At 36.7% G+C, this 19,578-nt stretch overlaps 1 protein-coding gene across 3 annotated transcripts; it reads left to right on the top strand.

Moving 5' to 3' along the window:
• The first annotated feature begins 91 nt into the window (after window positions 1-91).
• LOC125665786 (splicing factor 3B subunit 1-like) lies at window positions 92-19,383 on the top strand. Of its 3 annotated transcripts, XM_048898659.2 has the most exons (22): window positions 92-206; window positions 3,127-3,320; window positions 3,762-3,851; window positions 4,122-4,239; window positions 5,948-6,021; window positions 7,375-7,771; window positions 7,917-8,093; window positions 8,261-8,526; window positions 9,023-9,223; window positions 10,037-10,138; window positions 10,536-10,802; window positions 11,100-11,370; window positions 11,553-11,698; window positions 12,144-12,290; window positions 12,577-12,702; window positions 13,572-13,793; window positions 14,263-14,445; window positions 14,692-14,870; window positions 16,113-16,298; window positions 17,025-17,297; window positions 17,523-17,739; window positions 18,324-19,383. In XM_048898659.2, exons 1-22 carry the CDS (start codon window positions 185-187, stop codon window positions 18,480-18,482), a joined length of 4,017 nt encoding a protein of 1,338 aa, XP_048754616.2. In that variant the 5' UTR covers window positions 92-184; the 3' UTR covers window positions 18,483-19,383. The 3 variants fall into 3 exon arrangements, with proteins under 3 accessions (XP_048754616.2, XP_056007086.1, XP_048754617.1); XM_056151111.1 differs by lacking the exons at window positions 17,523-17,739; window positions 18,324-19,383 and having other exon boundaries at window positions 16,810-17,057; XM_048898660.2 differs by lacking the exons at window positions 92-206; window positions 3,127-3,320; window positions 3,762-3,851; window positions 4,122-4,239 and adding an exon at window positions 4,344-5,428.
• Window positions 19,384-19,578: the final 195 nt, after the last annotated feature.

Genomic DNA, 19,578 nt, shown 5'->3' with positions numbered 1-19,578 from the left:
CCGTATTTTTCCGTATATATATATTTTTTTCATATCAAAATGTAATATGACTGTATTCCATTTTTAAACGCTGAATAAAAGTGAAAAATTACTTGAATCTCCAAATTGCAATTAGTTCTTATAACGTTGGAGCAACGTTAAAATGCATTGTGGGAACGTTTAAGAAAAAACGACGGTAAACAAAATGGCTGCCCTCACACGGGAAGGTGCGTAATTATTTTGATGAATTTAGTATGTAATTTGCAACTGACATAGCCATGACATTGTTGATTTATTTATTTATGTCACTGTTTATAAGTAACCGTTGTAATTCTAAGTATAGAAGCTTAGACAGCTCTAATTCTAGTGATAATACAGACACCTCAAAACCCTCACATTTTTTATTTTTTCAGTACCAGAGTTGTCGAAATTTTTAAATCTCTTGTCACTCAGACATTTGGTCTGGCAGAGCTAAAGGTTCTGTCAGACCAGACAAAGTTTTTTCAGACCAGATACATGTACCTTGTATTGCACAGAAAGAAAGAAAAAAGAACTGCACCTTTTATTGTTTTAACAGAAATGCATCTTCCACTCATATCTAGCTAAATACGGTCAGTTTTCCAGCCAACTTGAGTAACACCATGGAAGACTTCGTAATTTTTTAAGTGGTCCAGAATCAGCATTTTTTTCTTATCTTACGAAGTTGTTTGTTTTATATCACGTCAGGAATTTCCCCTCCTATTAAGACGTCACCAGCTGTGGGTGAAATACCACAAATTTAGACCTATGCTTTGTACTCTGACTCAAAGACCGTAGTAGTGAGGGTTCTTTAACGTATTAAAACCTGCCACAACATTGGAGGTCATATCCGAAAGACCTGTGACTCTCACTTCTAAATGCCAAACATTTGGCGAGCATATATTTACATCTTAGATCTGACATGGCCATGGCATGAGCAGAACTCTAACTCACGACCTTCCAGTTATGAAGCAAGCGCTCTACCACTGAGCTTTTTCTTCCTGGGTAGAGAACCTTTCACAAATTTGATTGGCCGTGTGGCCATGTTGTTTGAGTGACTTTCACTTGTGCATCCCGAACCCGAGCTCTAAAATAATCGGACCACAGCCAATAGACCACAGCCAATATTTTCAAACGGTCATTTGGACCGACATTTTCTAGCAATTTATCGGTCCAGGGAATTTTTTACCGGCCTTGCCGACAGGACCAACAGTTTTCGACTCTGCAGTACACTGCACTGTAATAGTCTGTTGAGCTGCCATAGATAAAAGAAACAGTGTTGTTTGTAAACATTTTAGAATACACTTTCAAATTATCTATGTTCCCTTTGCAAAATACATCCCTTTTTGCAATTTAAGACAGATGTGAATAAAATCAGTCAACAAATTTGAATTGGTGAAAAAGTATAAATTATTTTATTTAAAGAAACTCCCTAACTCATTTATTTATTTAGACATTTTACTGTTTTTCTTTACTACACCATTCATTATGAACAAGGTACGATTAAATCTCGGCGGAGATTCGGCTCGGCTGAATATTTGGACTGACGCCTTCACTGAATCTCGGAGCAGTCCTTCATAATTCATGTCTGGAAATTTACTTTCAGCTTCGGTCGGTTCTAGCAATTAATGTGCACTTGGGTGACATGACTGTATGCTTTTAAGTGAAATTTTATCTGTGAACGTCTACAATGTAAACAACCAGTGAGCTTTACGGTCACTCAGTAAGCTCAGTGGTGTTCCTTTACAGACGAAACTTCCAACTCCAATGGTTGATACCACGTCTTTCCTGATCATCTACGTAATTGTTTTCTCGATTTGTCGGTTGGCGTTTTATTTCAGTGTAAATAAGACTGTTTCTCTGCCTTTCAGGGTTGGCAAAAAAGTGGTCGATATGAGTATTGACCGGGCCGGTGGTCAATACTGGTTAAAACCGGTCAGTACTGGTTAATACTGGTCGATTGAAGATTATTTGGTCATTATAGTCTGTGTTATTTATTTCAAATGTTTAATTAAGTGACCATTATGGTAAATACTGTAATTCATAACATGCACTATCAGTTTATAATATACTTATAAGTCATAATATTAAATGAATAATGTACAAATGACTGTTGAATTGAGGAAGATGTAAAAGTTTCTGTTCAAATTCCTTAGTTTAACAAGAGAACTACCTATATAAGTATTGTTTCATTAATCTTCATTTTAACTGTTGAATAAACATTTGAGGGGGTGGGTTGGTGTTGGTGATGTTTTCATAACAATAACAGGCACACTGGTCATCTCTGGTCCCAGCCTATGCTTATTAACATAGATCTGTCAACTTTGCTTCCTGTGTTCAGGTAATGTCCAGCTACCTTTTATTCTTAATCTGTCCAGGTACATGTAGTAAAAGGTCTGTCTCCAATTGTCAAGCTATGCTATAGAACTGTGACCTTCTGGTTGGTACTGAAGATATTTCGGTCAGTTTCAGCAAACCAAATGTATTAAACTTATGAAATTACATTTGATTATCTAATGAAAAATATTAATCAACAATTGATCCATATAATGAAAAGACTTAATTTATCTTTATCTTTGCAAGAAATGTACAAAAATAGGGAAATGGACAGTTTAAATCACAATTGACCATTATTGACCACTTGGGGAGTATTGACCGGGACGGTTAAAACCACTGGTTAAAACCGGGGACGGTTTTGACCGCCCAACCCTGCTGCCTTTATTTTTATTTACTTCCGGGAAATTATTGATTCATCATATAACTTTTATTTGATTAATACTAGACAATCACTATGTTTTATGCATAGTAGAATATACTAAATCATTAAAATAGTTCAACCTATATACTGTCCTATAAAATCAACAACAAAAAACTACCTACTTACCAACCCTTAGAAATTTTGAGGTGAAAGTGGAAACCAACATATATTTTTTTTGGCCTAACGGAAACACTGAATACTATGAATGAAGAAACTTGACTAGCTGTTTTAAATACAAGGATGTATACATGGTACCCATGTGTTGCATTGTGAATTTCTATTGTAGAATAAGATACAGTGGAATGACCAATGCCCATCATGTCAAAGCTAATATTGTAATCTCATATTTTTTTTTGTTTTGATTTCTGTAGCCATTGAAGAGGAAGTGCGAAATATACAAAATAAGAAGAAGGCCCTTGAAAGTAAGGGGGTAGAACTAGATGAAGATGAGGAGATGCGAGTGGGCCTGGGCTCTGCAGGACATTACGACCGAGATATATATAGTGGGGGAAAGACATCGCTGATTGGTTATGACACATCCATTGCAGCAAGTGAGGAAAGAGATGTAAGCAGTTATTAATGAAATTCGGTATATAAGTCAGCTTTCTGTTCTTGCATTTTAAATCATTAATATTCGTTAGTTTCTTGAAATAAATGACAAGAAAGGGCTTAATTTACAAAGTGTCAGGTGAATTTAGATTAAGGCAGCTGTTGTGAGTGCCTCCTCCCTCCTTTGGAAGCCATTAGGAGCCATTCCTGGATTTCAGACATTAGATCGTAGCGTTTTTATTTATAGTTGAGGAGAGTTGCCAATAGCACCCATAACAAACTGTAAAACTATGCATGCGTGCAATTCTAGAAATATTTTGGAATTTTTATAGTAATACTTTTAAATGTAAGGAGAACCCTGTGAAGAATGCTTGGTAGTACATAATTGTCAAAACATTCTAAAAGAATTTATTCCTGACCTGTACATCAGAATTTTCACATTATTGTTTTATTTAAGGATGAGGAAGATGCCAGCGCCGCTTTTCAGCCAAAGCTTTCATCCTACACAGCCCCCCTGAATTTCCTCAATGATACACTGAATGACAAGGTAGGAGAGTCAAGTCGAAATTCATTATTACCGTGTATATGTTCTGTAAAGCTTCTCAGATATACACATTAATTGTTGTACAGACAGTATGAATATGTAGCATAGTTTAGCAATTTAAAATGTTTCTTAATTAGTGTATTGTATTGTTACAGTTAATGAGAAATAAATAGCAAATTCTTCAGTCGTGAACACTGAAAAAATTGATAGAAAGAATTTGTATAGGTCTGTATTGCATGTGTTATGATGATTAAGAGATCCTGTTTTTTATAGGATTTTGATCCCATGCAAGAACACAGACCACAGAGGATCCGGGATAGGGAAGGGACATATAGAGCACAGCTGAAGAACAGGATAATCTCCCCTGAACGCTACGATCCATTTGCTGATGGTTAGTATTTGTCCATGTGACAATGTTTGTACGTGTATCCTGTGGTATATAAGGAAAACTTCAAGTATTAAATAAGTTATTAATGGAGAATTTTTAGCCGAGTTGCAACGAAGTTGAACTCGTTTTTATTTTTATAAAGAAAATAACTGCATATCAGCTGAATTTGATGTAGAGAATTAAGACAAAGATATGTGACATTTGTAGTCTTATTTAATGCTTGAAGATGAATTGTTGGGTTAATCTGTTTTAAGTGGTACACAGATTATTTTTCCATTAGAATGTTACATGACGTTTTTAGTCATGCTGTCTTGCAATAAATGTTACAGTAAGATGTGTTGACACGAGAAGCTAAGCGGGAATGCACTAGTATAGGATCTTTTGATTTATTTGAAAAAAGGACAAGTTTATGTTGTGTATAAGAAGACACCTTAGTTATGGATGTGCAAAGTATTACCATTGATATATATAGTATATGTCTTTTTCATCTTTTATTTTGAATAGCCCAATTTATTTTTCATTGAAGTTGATATTTCGATTATACTTTTCCATTTTGAATTGTTGAGAATTTAAAAGAAGATACGCGGATGAGAGATTGAGGGTGTTGTGTCTGAATTCATGTGAAGTGTATCGGTGTAACCTTGTTTGTGAAGTAATGGTTAGGAGAGGCTTTTTACACAGCTTCTGTAAAGTGTGCACATGCTTTGAATGCAATCATATCCATTGGTCACATAGAAAAAAATCAGTTTGTGTTTTTGCAAATGCTCAGTTATTTAGGACAAGAGCAAGACATGTTTATTCTGAATAAACCAATTGTAAAACTATGTGATTTGGATTCCCTTCCACAAACTCGAGACTAATCGCAGTTATCTTTCCTTTGACAGCTCCTCAGGAGATTTGAGCAGATAATGTTGACGTCTAAGAGTTAGAGAGGTTTACATACTGTTTACATAACTCTGCAGTCAGAGTGATTGTATAAAGAAAATGTTTTTGAAACAAAATGCTTAAAAACAATTTATGTATTCATGATCTTTTTTAAAGTCATTTTTCAATGGTAATTTGAATTTTTTTTGGATGAACTTGGAGCATATTATGTAGGTTGATGTATTGACAGACTAATATGAATGGACAACTAATTTTAGGCCATGCTTATTTCCATTGACTGGAGATGCTGTGTGTGGGGTCCAGTAGCGTACGTATAACAAATGTGCTGACATACAAATATGTTATGATGTACACATGTTGGTCAGAGTAGAAAGTGAAGAACAAATGAAGAAAATATATATTTCAATTTCAACTTTGGCTGCCTCCCTCTCCCCTCACTAAGACCAAGATATGTACATTTCATGTTGTCATGGCAGTTTGACAAGATGCAGAAAACAAATTTGACTCGGGTAGGGGTCTGAAATAGAGGGTTTGTTTTTCTGAAAAAAATAATCATTTGATTTTGTGGTTGAATGGATATTTATAGCTTTAAAATAAGTTTTTTGATGTAATACAATATTACCGGCATTGTATGGATCGTTGACTTGTTTGTAAATTGAGAAACCTATTTGAGATGGTTAGAAAGATTGATCAGCTGATATTGATGTCTGCATTTGTCAAACTCCATGAAAGTTTTTTTTTGCATGTGTAGTCATGTGTTAACTGAACTTTACTTATAAATGTTTATGTCACGGCACTGTCGTGACATTCTGCTTTCTAATTGCAGGTGGGAAGACTCCGGATGTTAATGATAGAACATTTGCCAAGCTCATGATGAGCTCAGCTTTGGACAGAGAAAAGGTACATGTACTTATAATTCCACCTTTCCATGTGTGCAGTAAAGTGCATTTGCAAGTCATTCAGTCCATTTTTGGGGGGCAAGGGGGTGAGGGTGTCTGATATATCTACATATCGGTGTTACTGTTGCCTCTCTTGCAGGGTTTGAGGGATTTCAGTCTACATACAATCTTATTCTGTTGAATTTTAGGGGTTTCAGTTTACATACAATCTTATTCTGTTGAATGTGAGGGATTTCAGTTTACATAAAATCTTATTCTGTTGAATTTGAGGGATTTCAGTCAACATACAGTACAGTTTTATGCTGTTTAATTACTTTGATTATGGATTATTGAGCTTTAAATGGATGTCATTTCACAGATTTTGTTTCTCTGTACAATGGAACATTTTATAAGTTGTGTATTTCTTAGTGATTTGAAATTCATGGGATAGGGGATAGAGGTACCCCGGAAATTGAATACCCATGAAATCTAATGCAGAATATACACCTGTTTTAAGAAAACTCATCAGTTGTATATGAATTTTATTTTTACAAATGTTCTTCTCATTATGTCCAATGACCTATTTGTTGGTGGAATGGAGAAGGGAACAGATATGTGCCTGTTTTATGCCCCATGCCCCCCCCCCCCCCCCCCCCCCCTTTTGACCCCCTTTGAAAAGGTGTGTGTTAGTTTGCACCTGTCGGTCAGTAAACCAAGTGCTATTTGCTCAATATCTGGAGACCCTTTGCTTCATAGACATCAAATTTGGAACATTGGTACCCCCAGATGAGTAAATGACTTAATTTTGTAATCAAAAGGTTTAGGGTTTAATTACATGAACATAAAAAAAATAATGTCGTCAAACTTGGTACATTGGTACCCTCAAAGGAGTAGATTACCTTTGTTGATTTTGAGGTCACAATGTCAAAGGTCAGGGTCAGAATACTTTAAATAAATGAAGATGTTGTCCGCTTTTGCTTAAGAAGAGCATAATCATTATTGACTTTTAGATCCAAAGGTCAGAGGTTAAACTATGACAAATAATCTTGATTAAAAAGGTGTTAAAACCTTTTTTTTTAAGGTTGGGAAAATGTTTTCAGTTAGTTTGGCAAAGGCAAACATCTTTCAAGTTCTAGCCTTAATGAACTATTCCCTGTGAATGGCCAAGAATTGCATTTGCAAAGTGTATTAAAGATATTTAGTCGATGAGGGACAGTTTGAAAAATTAACAGATTAATTTGGAATTAATAACAAAGGTATTTGATTTTAATATTTATTGTACTGTACAAAATATAAGTTTTCCTATCACAAGGCAAATTTCGTAAAAATATTATTGTCTGCTAAAAAATTAACATGGATATTTTTTTATGCATAGGATTCCTATGAAAAGCAATTGAAAGAAAAAGCCAAAGCGGGTGAACTGCGTGTAGTGAATGGCAGTGACTCGCAGAAACAAGCAGCAGCCGCTGCTGCAGAGAAAAAGAAGCGGCGCTGGGACCAGGCTACGGACGACTCGAGTGCCAAGAAAGCCAAGACTACTTGGGACGCTGCAGAAACGCCATCAAACACCCGCTGGGACGAAACGCCAGGACGCAAGACTGGAGCAGAGACTCCAGGTGCCACCCCTGGACAGAGTACCAGGATGTGGGATGCAACCCCTGGACACCTCACCCCAGGGGCCACCACCCCGGGGAGAGATGCCACACCAGGTCATCAGAACACACCCAGTGCGCGGAGAAATCGCTGGGATGAAACACCTAGAACTGAGAGGGGTAAGGAAGCTTAATGTAATGAGTTTAGTTTCTGATTTGCCTCTTTTAGATATATAGAGTAATCTTCATTTATAACGTTAAAGTTTAATCTTAGATGTATGCATGAAAAAGTTCATGTACTTCACTGTTTAATGTTGGATTACAGAAACTCCAGGGCATGGTAGTGGCTGGGCAGAGACCCCCAAAACTGACAGAGGAGGTGATCTAATTCAGGACACCCCCACCCCAGGGGCTAGCAAGAGACGGTCCCGATGGGATGAGACCCCTGGGGCCCACACTCCATCAATGACCCCCAGTGCTATGACACCTAGCATGACTCCAGGTATATATATGTATATATATTTGTCTACACATACTTTAATGAATATGCACTCATTCATACGTGTTTGTACCAGGATGCATCTTATTGTTTGAGGATTAATGTTATGAAATACATGTACATACAGTAAATATGTGAAAATATGTTCATTGCTCTCTATATCACATCAGGTAATCAAACCCCAGGTGGGTCTACACCCAGTGGCTTTACCCCAGGAGGTTCAACTCCGAGTGGGTTTACACCGGGTGGGATCACCCCCAGCGGTACAACACCAACTGGACCCAAAGCTATGGCAATGGCGACGCCCACACCCGGTCACCTGATGTCTATGACACCAGAACAGCTACAGGCGTACACATGGCAGAGGGAAATTGACGAGAGAAATCGACCCCTGTCGGATGACGAACTGGACTCTTTATTCCCTCCTGGTTACAAGGTACAATGTACATTCTGTATTTGATGCTTGTGCTAGCAGTCAGATTTTAATTTGCTTATTTTAGTTTACTCCAGATACATGTGTATTGAAATTCAGGGGACCAGCCTGAATTGTTCATTATATCCACAGTTCTATGTAACTAATGTTGAACTATAAGTAATTTTACTGGGGATTTATTTTTACTTCAGTATAAAAGATAATTCAATATAGATGACTTCAATATAAGTGGAGTAGACTGTACATTTATATCAGAATCTTTAGACGTAAACTAGGATAAAAGATTGACTCTGTAGAGAAACCAATGAATACATACATGTTGGTAGCATAGTGGTTATGAACACATATAATGAAGACATTCACTTGATTTTGTGTCTTTATGGTCTGTTGTATTATTTTTATAAAGAAGATGAATAATAGTGTTAAGAATTACTGGGTTTTTATAAACCATGTGTATACATACATGCATGTGAGAGGGAATTCGTTTTTTCTTATTTAGGTTCTACAACCCCCAGCAGGGTATATTCCCATAAGGACCCCTGCAAGGAAGCTGATTGCCACACCCACACCTATGGCTGGTACCCCTGTGGGCTTCAAAATGCAGACCCCTGATTCAAAGACCCAGATCGTGGACATGCAGCCCAAGGGAAACCTGCCCATGATGAAACCCGATGACATGCAGTACTTTGACAAACTTCTGGTGGGTATCGTAAAGACCATTTTATTTAGATCTACCTGGGGAAGGGCAGCATAAATCACTTATTCACACACACACCATACACCCATCACCAGTTAAAACATATAAATTCACAAAATTTTACCACTCAATGATACCATCACCAATAGAAAAAAAGCAACAACCAAAAAAAAAAAAACCAAAAAAAAACATGGCATTTTCGTCATATCCATTACATTTACTTGTAAATGGTTGTACATTGTATGACAAAATATGCTGCCAGCCAGTTTTCCAAATTTGACAAAAGAAAAAAATTATGGATAACAGTTTTATTGTATTAGATTAATTTTTTTGTATTTTTTAGGAAACAATATTATAGGATTAAACATTCTATTTTAAGAATTTATCGATGTGTAAACTCTGAACAGTTTACTATTGAACAAACTGAATAAATGTGCAAATAAAATGTCCAGAGTTTACACATCAATAAATTGTTATAATTCCAATTCGTTCCCTGTATTATCAATTTCAAAAATTTGAAGTTTCCCCGCACTATGTTATTTGTTTTTAAGTGTGTAAGTATGCATAACATTTTTGGATTCTTTGATGTGTAAATTCTCATTTAGCTTAATTTTTGTCCAATTAAAACAATTGTAATGAATTACATTGGAATTATAGATGTATAGCAGCACTTTTATTCAAATCAAAACTTGGAATCACAAAGAGTTGGACAGAGTTGATATACAATAAACATAGTATGTATTACATTGTGTGACAACAGGCCGCCACAATAAGCCATGTAAATCACCTAAAAAAGAAATCATTATCTTTGTTCAGGTCGAAGTAGACGAAGAAACTCTATCCCCAGAGGAACAGAAAGAAAGAAAAATCATGAAATTACTTCTGAAAATCAAGAATGGAACACCACCTATGAGGAAGGTATGTTCAAATAAGGAGATATGGAAGTATATACGGGTCTGCTGTTTAAACGAAATCCTCTTCCTATGTTATTTTTGTAATCAGTTTTTCATAGATATGCATTCGAAAATCCCTGTTTTGAACTTGCATTGAAAATACAGAACTTCATTAATATACCAATCAATGATTTGTCAAAATTGTTAGACACTATTAATTTTTATAGTTTATCATACTGACAAAATTTTGATCTGGTTTCCAACATCGCAAAAATACTTCAATAATACAGCACATATACCTTAAAGGATAGGAATCTCAATGAATAGTTTAAAGTTTAGTTGTTATTTAGTTTATACCAGTATTAATTACCACTTAGCTTAATGAGTTACTGTGTGGATTAATATTCTTTGTTCCATTATAGGCAGCTCTCCGACAGATTACGGATAAGGCCCGAGAATTTGGAGCAGGTCCACTGTTCAATCAGATCCTGCCCCTTCTTATGTCCCCCACTTTGGAAGACCAGGAACGACATTTGCTGGTCAAGGTCATTGACCGAATTCTGTACAAACTGGACGACCTTGTTCGGCCGTACGTCCACAAGATCTTGGTGGTGATTGAACCTCTGCTGATCGATGAAGATTATTATGCCAGAGTGGAAGGTCGAGAAATCATCTCTAACCTGGCCAAAGTAAGCTACTGGTGAACCATTCTTAAATGTTACAAAACGTTTTAATGAAAAGATGTATTAGGTTTAGTTGGGGGAGTTTTATCTCTTTTGGATTCCAGTTTGTTGTTTGCATCTTAAAGGAAATAATGTTTTTAGTAAATTGATTTGTGGTGAATAGCATGAATGCCATCACTGGATACCTAATGTAGGTTTCTAACTTCTACTTATCGATATAGATGAACCCCAAGTGTCTTCTGATGCATGTAAGATTTATCAATTTGGTTAGTACTGTCAATAAATGATGAATCTTTGTTACAGGCTGCTGGTCTGGCCACTATGATCTCCACAATGAGACCAGACATCGACAACATGGATGAATACGTGCGTAACACCACAGCCAGGGCCTTCGCTGTTGTAGCCTCTGCCCTGGGAATTCCATCACTACTGCCATTTTTGAAAGCTGTGTGTAAGAGCAAAAAGTCTTGGCAGGCGAGACACACAGGAATTAAGATTGTACAACAGATTGCCATCCTCATGGGATGTGCTATCCTGCCACATTTGAAGAACCTCGTTGAGATCATTGAACATGGTGAGAGGGTTGGCCACTTCAATCAATTGTTTCTTAGATTTTCATTATGAATGTGTAGTCTGCAATATTGACAGTGTGTTTTCATTAAGAATTTGCTGCTTTAACAAAATCTTCGCATTGTTCTAGCTTTAAAGCATCACTGTGAATTGGTAATCTTGATGTTTGTTACTTTTGACTGACAGGACTGGTGGACGAGCAGCAGAAGGTCCGCACCATCACGGCCCTGGCCCTGGCTGCACTGGCTGAGGCCGCCACACCCTATGGTATTGAGTCCTTTGACAGCGTCCTCAAACCTCTTTGGAAGGGTATCAGGCAACACAGAGGGAAGGTAGGCTAATTCACGATGTACCTCATCAAACACATGTAATAGGAATTTTAACAAGCAAATGCCCATTGAATTGGGGTTTTTGTTTGATCAGAAACAAGTCATTGTAGGCAGGTTAAAGTGTACATGTACATTGTATATACAGGCTCCTTATGAAAGGCCTGATTCTGTGATCCAATAAATGATAACCATTATCACCAAGCACTGTAATGTACGAGTAAATTATACAAGTTCTACAGGAAATTTAAAAGTCATTACTCAGCTTGAAGTCATGTATTGGATTATAATCTGATAATTATTGATTTGGTTCATTGAAATCTGCTATTATTAAAAGAACATGTTGAATTAAGTTTCAGTGATGCCGTCGTGTATAATGTTTTACTTCGGTCATGTTTTCTAATGTTTTACCTTGGTCATTCTAATGTTTTACCTTGGTCGTGTTTTTCAGGGTTTAGCGGCGTTCCTGAAGGCCATCGGTTACCTGATCCCATTGATGGATGCTGAATATGCCAACTACTACACCAGAGAAGTCATGCTCATCTTAAAGAGAGAGTTCCAGTCTCCTGACGAGGAAATGAAGAAAATCGTCTTAAAGGTTAGCAGGATCTTTGTTTTTGTACTCTGTTTATATTTATGTGATGCATCATTAAGCAATGCAATGAATTCAAACTTAACAGTAGCATTTATGTACATGTATATATGGAGCATCAAATACGAATATGAAAAGTTTGCAATGAAATTTGTCATTAATGTCCTAGCTAACAAAGACTGTATACATTGTTACTTTATGTCTCGTACATGTATGTACTTATGTCTCGTATTTACTTATGTCTCGTATGTACTTATGTCTCGTATGTACTTATGTCTGGTATGTACTGTAGGTGGTGAAGCAGTGCTGTGCAACAGATGGTGTGGCACCTCAGTATATCAAGGATGAAATCCTGCCTCCGTTCTTCAAACATTTTTGGAATCAGAGAATGGCTTTGGACAGACGAAATTATAGACAGGTGTGATCAATTTTCAGTTCTGTAGTCAAAAACGGTATCTTACCAATAGCAATGCAGTTAATTTTTATTCAAAGCACATGGTCATTCAGAAATGTGTTGTTGATCAATCTACTATTTAGTCTTAACATGAAATGATATATACAATGTAGTAACGTATAGGTTTGTAAAGGTTTCGTATCACAATATATAACTGTACAGTATGAACTATACCCAGTGTCCAGGGGGTCACAATGATCTAGTTTTTGGCAATTTTCTAAATCATTTTTATTTCACAAAAAAATAAACATGCTAAAATTGGAACAAAATGGATTATGTAACTTTACAGTTACATCAAATCAAAACCTGATGTACTGTACATATACAAATGTATGTTAGGAGAAGTATAGTTGAACGTTGATCAATTTGCCGAATACATTTTTGTTAACGGGGAACGAAATCATGCAAGATGTGCAGTGTATTATGAGTAGAATTAATATTAAAAGTGTGTAAAGAAAGGTTTATGTAGTAGAATCTACATATATTTACTGTCATTGCAAAGCTGATATAACTTTACAGATAATTGGCCAGGAAAAGGAGAGGTAACTTCCCAATCAATTATGATCAAATAAAACAAATTATTTTACGCCCATCGAAGATGGGACATATTATGGTATGGCGATCATGTTCGTCCATCTGTCCCGCTTCGTTTCTGGCTCTTAACTAAAACATGAGACCAAGAATCATCAAACTTTGTTAGCTGATACATCTTTGGTAGAGGGTGGGTCGCACTTTAGATTTAGGTCACTGCACAGTAATGTACATTTCAGTTAATTCTGATGTAAAATGAAGGAAAAGAGAAGGAATTAACAAGATTTTTTTTTCTGTTTTAGCTGGTGGACACCACAGTAGAGATTGCCAATAAAGTTGGAGCCGCTGAGATCATCCAGAGAATCGTAGATGATTTGAAGGATGAAGCTGAACAGTACAGGAAGATGGTCATGGAGACCATTGAGAAGATCATGGGGAATCTCGGAGCAGCCGACATTGACTCTCGTCTGGAGGAACAGCTTATTGATGGTATCCTGTATGCCTTCCAGGAACAGACCACAGAGGTAAACATTGATCACTCTGTGTAGACAGATTAACTACTATGTATGTTAACAGATTACTGAGGTAAACATTGATGACTCTGTGTACACAGATTAACTACTGTGTATGTTAACAGATTACTGAGGTAAACATTGATCACTCTGTGTACACAGATTAACTACTGTGTATGTTAACAGATTACTGAGGTAAACATTGATCACTCTGTGTAGACAGATTAACTACTGTGTATGTTAACAGATTACTGAGGTAAACATTGATGACTCTGTGTACACAGATTAACTACTGTGTATGTTAACAGATTACTGAGGTAAACATTGATTACTCTGTGTACGCAGTTAAATAATTAGTTATTAGAAGTTCAGACTGAAATAGTGAAAACATGTAGTGTGTAACTTTCATAAACATTTAAGTTTTAGCAGAAAAAATTTGTTTGATTCTTCATGAAGTTCTTCTGACTGTGTGCATTTGCAGGATGTGGTGATGTTGAATGGCTTTGGTACGGTGGTGAATGCTCTGGGTAAGCGCGTGAAGCCTTACCTCCCTCAGATCTGTGGTACCATTCTGTGGCGTCTCAACAACAAGTCTGCCAAAGTACGTCAACAGGCAGCTGATCTCATCTCCAGAATCGCAATCGTCATGAAAACCTGCCAGGAGGTGAGTTGTGAAACATGCAGTTTATATATCACTACACCTCTGTATTTAATTTAGATATGGTGTATCATTTGTACCTTGGAGTTTGACATACTTTTGAAAACTTTTAACCGTGGCCCATTATCAACTTTGGTGCCATAGGAGTGCATCAGTATTTCACAAACACAACTTGTATACATTAAAAGTGAAGAGTTAACGATAGGTGCATTGCATTTATTTTGTTGTATGAAGTGAAACTGTGTTTTGCAGGAGCGGTTGATGGGACACTTGGGGGTGGTGCTGTACGAGTACCTGGGAGAGGAATACCCAGAGGTATTGGGAAGTATCCTAGGTGCTCTTAAGGCCATTGTTAATGTCATCGGAATGACCAAGATGACTCCTCCTATTAAAGACCTTCTGCCACGTCTCACTCCAATCCTCAAAAACAGGTTTGTGTCAAATCCTCATCAAAACAAACTCCAATACTCATTTAAGATTTAATATGAGGCTTTAAACTTTTTCATTTTCAAATTTTAACTTCTTTTATGGCTTCATGAAAATCCCTTCCGTCTCATACGTTGTACATACTTGTTTCCCCATTTAGCAATCTATGTCGGTTTCCCGTATTGACGATTGAATTAAACATACTAAGCTACTGGAATAAGAGAATGCCTTTGTTCTGTGTTTCATATACATGTAGTCGAATGATATGTTACGATATACCGGTATCCAGTTTTCATATCGCGATTCGTCAGTGGAAATATTGCAATATACCAGTAATATCACTCAACTCTAGGATATGCTGTACATGAACATCAATACCTAGCAGTCTTCTATGTTAACCGGTGGCCCGAGGCCAGTAAAATCGGGATCGGGCTTCTAAAAATATTTAACCCAGGAGTCCGGTGGGCCTGTAAATGTTTTATTGTATGTGTTGTATATATTATATATAAAGCGTGAGATTGACTCAGACTTCCGCATCGAAAAACAATCAACCTTGCTGCCTTTTCTGAAGTATAGGGAGGCACGGGCACTGGAAGTTAATGTAAATATATAGTATGTGCATACATGTATAAAAAATACATGCACATACTATATATTTACATTACCTTCCAGTGCCTGTGTAGGGAGGGGACTCGTCCGTGAAATTCAAAACCTCACAAGCATATTTCGCAATCACAGCCATCAGATCCAAATAAAACAACTGGTCATACAAGGAGAAAAGAGAACGAAAATCTATGCCCCATTGGACCGAGGGTGGGCCTTTGCTAAGATTTAATTCTGGAGAAAACAAAATGATTTGTACGTGGTGTTTACAAAACAAAGTAGAACATGAGCTGCTGATGTCATCTGCGAGATTAAAATGTTGAAAAATAAAATAAGATATTCAATCCTTTTAATGTCAGTTGTGTATTTTCCTACAGTAGAACATACATGTATCTATAGTGTAGAATCAGCATGCAACACCTTGAAAATGGCAAGAGGTTAAATTAGAAAAAATATTTTGGGCCATTAAAATAATGTTCGGGCTTGCAAAATTATTATACTGGGAGGCCCGAAGGGCCTGTGCTTCACGAAAGTTTTTCATGAAGACTGCCTAGTATATTTATCATTATAGTGTGAGATTGACTATACATAGTCGCCATTAAAAAGCAGTGATAATGGTCACAGTAATTTGTATCGTTTGACAGACATGAGAAGGTGCAGGAGAACTGTATTGATCTGGTGGGAAGGATTGCTGACCGGGGGGCAGAGTACGTCTCGGCCAGGGAGTGGATGAGGATCTGCTTTGAGTTACTGGAGCTTCTGAAGGCTCACAAGAAGGCTATCCGCAGGGCCACCGTCAATACATTCGGTTACATTGCCAAAGCTATTGGGTAAGTGTTTCGTGTTGGTCAGTTTAGCAGCTGATAGTCGTGTATATACACATATAAATCTCCAGCCAAATTATTCATTTTTTGGATCGGTGGACAAAAAAAGAATTGTGTGATAGCGTCTATATGTATGATAGATTTGAATCTGATGAAAATGTGTCCCAGAGGGCTAGCCTTTTAGATCTCATTCTTGAGAATGACAAGGCTACATAGGGTCAGGACAACAGGCAAGCCACCTCTTATGTTGTTCCACTCCTGACTAGTGGTGGTAACCAGGACAAGGCAGAGGCAACTGTCAGGGTTTCAAAGGTTTCCATAGTAACATCTCGATTTCATGTCTTTTTTATGATGTTAATATGTGATGTCTTTTCTCAATTAAACAATAATTCTGAGAGATATGCTAGATTTTACAGTGTTAATTTCATTTTAATTTGATTAGTGTCCATAGCGGGTCTTTTCCTTCATTTCTGATATACATGTATTTATATATCGATCTCGGACACCGACTCTCCAGTCCACACGATGTGTTAGTCACATTACGATTAACTCTGTTTTATATTATTTCCAGTCCACACAATGTGTTAGTCACATTACGATTAACTCTGTTTATATTATTTCCAGTCCACACGATGTGTTAGTCACATTACGATTAACTCTGTTTTATATTATTTCCAGTCCACACAATGTGTTAGCCACATTACGATTAACTCTGTTTTATATTATTTCCAGTCCACACGATGTGTTAGCCACATTACTAAACAACCTGAAAGTTCAAGAGAGACAGAACAGAGTGTGTACAACAGTTGCCATAGCAATTGTTGCAGAGACATGTTCCCCTTTTACTGTGCTCCCCGCGCTTATGAATGAATACAGAGTGCCCGAGCTGAATGTGCAGAACGGGGTGTTGAAATCTCTATCCTTCATGTTCGAGTACATCGGGGAGATGGGCAAGGATTACATCTACGCTGTGGCTCCACTCCTGGAGGATGCTTTGATGGACAGGTTAGAAACGGGCAAGATCTCGATTACAATTTACCGTTAAATTGTGAATTTAAAATCACTGAGAAGCTCTCTCACTATTTACTGTTAATCTGTAAATATAAAAACACTGAGAAACTCCCTCACAATTTACTGTCAATTTACATGTGTATTGTATGAAGGATTCTCAAGAAAAAAACAGGGTTAATGTATTCATATTGCTGGCAAACTTTTGTCTTCCATTTACAGAGATCTAGTGCACAGGCAGACGTCTATGGCAGCGATACAACACATTGCCCTGGGGGTATTTGGCTTTGGATGTGAAGATGCTCTCACCCATCTGTTGAATTATGTGTGGCCAAACATTTTTGAGACCTCCCCTCATGTTGTTCAGGCGTTTATGGGATCTATTGAGGGGATGCGTGTTGGCATTGGTCCAGCCAAAATTCTACAATACGCCCTACAGGTAAGAGACAGCAGAAGGTAGCGGACAAACGTGTCAAAAATTATATATTATATAAATTCTCCTTACATTGACATGTTTTAATTAAATCTCCTCTCAGCCTCTGGTTTTGCTCTGAGATATCAATTTATAATTAATTATTGCATACAGTAAACATACATGTATCTATAGTAAATAGACTTGTACAGTAAACATATCTATAGTAAATAGACTTATACAGTAAACATATCTATAGTAAATAGACTTACACAGTAAACATATCTATACTAAATAATGAATAGACTTATACAGTAAAACATATCTATAGTAAATAGACTTATACAGTAAAACATATCTATAGTATATACTAAATAGACTTATACAGTAAACATATCTATACTAAATACTAAATAAGCCTATAATGGACTAGTTATTTTATTTCCCACACAGATAAGGGTAATGAATCATTGAATATAACAAAGTATGCCTATAACACAGTAGGACATTCCTGCTGCTTTGCTAGATTCATGTGAATCAAAAAGTAAAAGTGATTCATGTGTTTCTTAAGATACAGAGGCTAATAGATAATTATGTATCGTTCATTTCAGGGTCTGTTCCATCCAGCCCGAAAAGTCCGCGACGTTTATTGGAAGGTGTACAACACGGTGTACATTGGTGCTCAGGACGGCATGATCCCTGCCTATCCCAGAGTTCCAAACGACCACAAAAATAACTACGTCAGATACGAACTGGACTATCTGCTATAACAGACGATGACAGTTTTCTTTGTTTGTGTTTTAATACTATCATCTTCAAATGAACTGGAGATTCAGTAAGACCTTGGAGTTCAGAGAGAGTACAGACGCCCGGACTTCAAAGAGAAATTACCAGAGGAATTTCTTTGTTTTTTAAACTATTCATTACATGCTCATTTTATTGTGTGTTTACATCATGCATCTCTTTAATGTTTGAACTTTATGTTGTGGTAATGAACAATGTGTTAGGTGTATTAGAAATTGTTTGGGGGGTTGGGGGGGTTGGAGGAAATAAGAGTTGGAGGACTAGGTCCCTTCCTTAAGTTTTAAAAAAATAGTGGTTTATTTGTATCAAGAAGCCAACAATGGCAGTTCATATTGTAATGAAATTCACATGCAATGTTTGTTTCATATAGGAAAAGAGATTGTCCTCTTCTTTCCCATTTCATCAGGAAAACATTCATACATACATGTCCAATTAAAACTGTATGACCCACCCCATTTGACACAATAAAAATCTTGTGTATGTCAAAACTAGGCATACATGTGTTTAAATTATTCAATTTATAACCACTGTGGTGAGAAAGTATTAAATGGTAAGAAATTGTGCATTTTGTCACAACAATGAGATGCTGTTGTTGACATTGATGAACAGTTTAACGAAGTCAACACATTTGTATTTTGCCGAAATCGTTTGCCTATGAAGAATTGAAAGCCCACAAGTCCAAACCAAATGCATGTTCTTTTTCTCTTCAGTTTTCTAACACATTGTGCTGCCTTTATTGAGTCCCCCAACAATTTCATTTTCCTTCCTATTGGCAATAGAAAAAAAATCTATGGATCGTACAGCTTTATAACTCAGATTTTGATCAGTCAATTATGAAATGATACTTGTAATAAATGTGATAATATCTTTTGAGTCTGTTGTTTGTCGTACTCTGGGACTGGTGTCAGTGAGAGAATTGTGTCGTATAGAGAATTTGTATGTCGTATAGAGAATTTATATGTCGTATGGAGAATTTGTATATCGTATAGAGAATTTGTTGTGTGTGGCATAAATCGGGGACTGGTGTCAATGAGATAATTGTGTAGTATAGAGAATTCTGTT

Source organism: Ostrea edulis, chromosome 10 (genome assembly GCF_947568905.1).
Source record: "Ostrea edulis chromosome 10, xbOstEdul1.1, whole genome shotgun sequence".
NCBI classification, from domain to species: Eukaryota; Metazoa; Mollusca; class Bivalvia; order Ostreida; family Ostreidae; genus Ostrea; species Ostrea edulis.
Note: the sequence above shows the minus strand (reverse complement) of the source record. Positions and strands in the feature narration are given on the sequence as shown.

Excerpts from the sequence above, each read along its gene's own strand:
- LOC125665786 (XM_048898659.2), top strand. The coding sequence starts at position 185 with ATGGCTGCCCTCACACGGGAAG. Across the intron at positions 8,527-9,022 it reads TATTCCCTCCTGGTTACAAG|GTTCTACAACCCCCAGCAGG; the intron begins GTACAATGTACA and ends TTTCTTATTTAG. Across the intron at positions 11,371-11,552 it reads CGTTGAGATCATTGAACATG|GACTGGTGGACGAGCAGCAG; the intron begins GTGAGAGGGTTG and ends TTTGACTGACAG.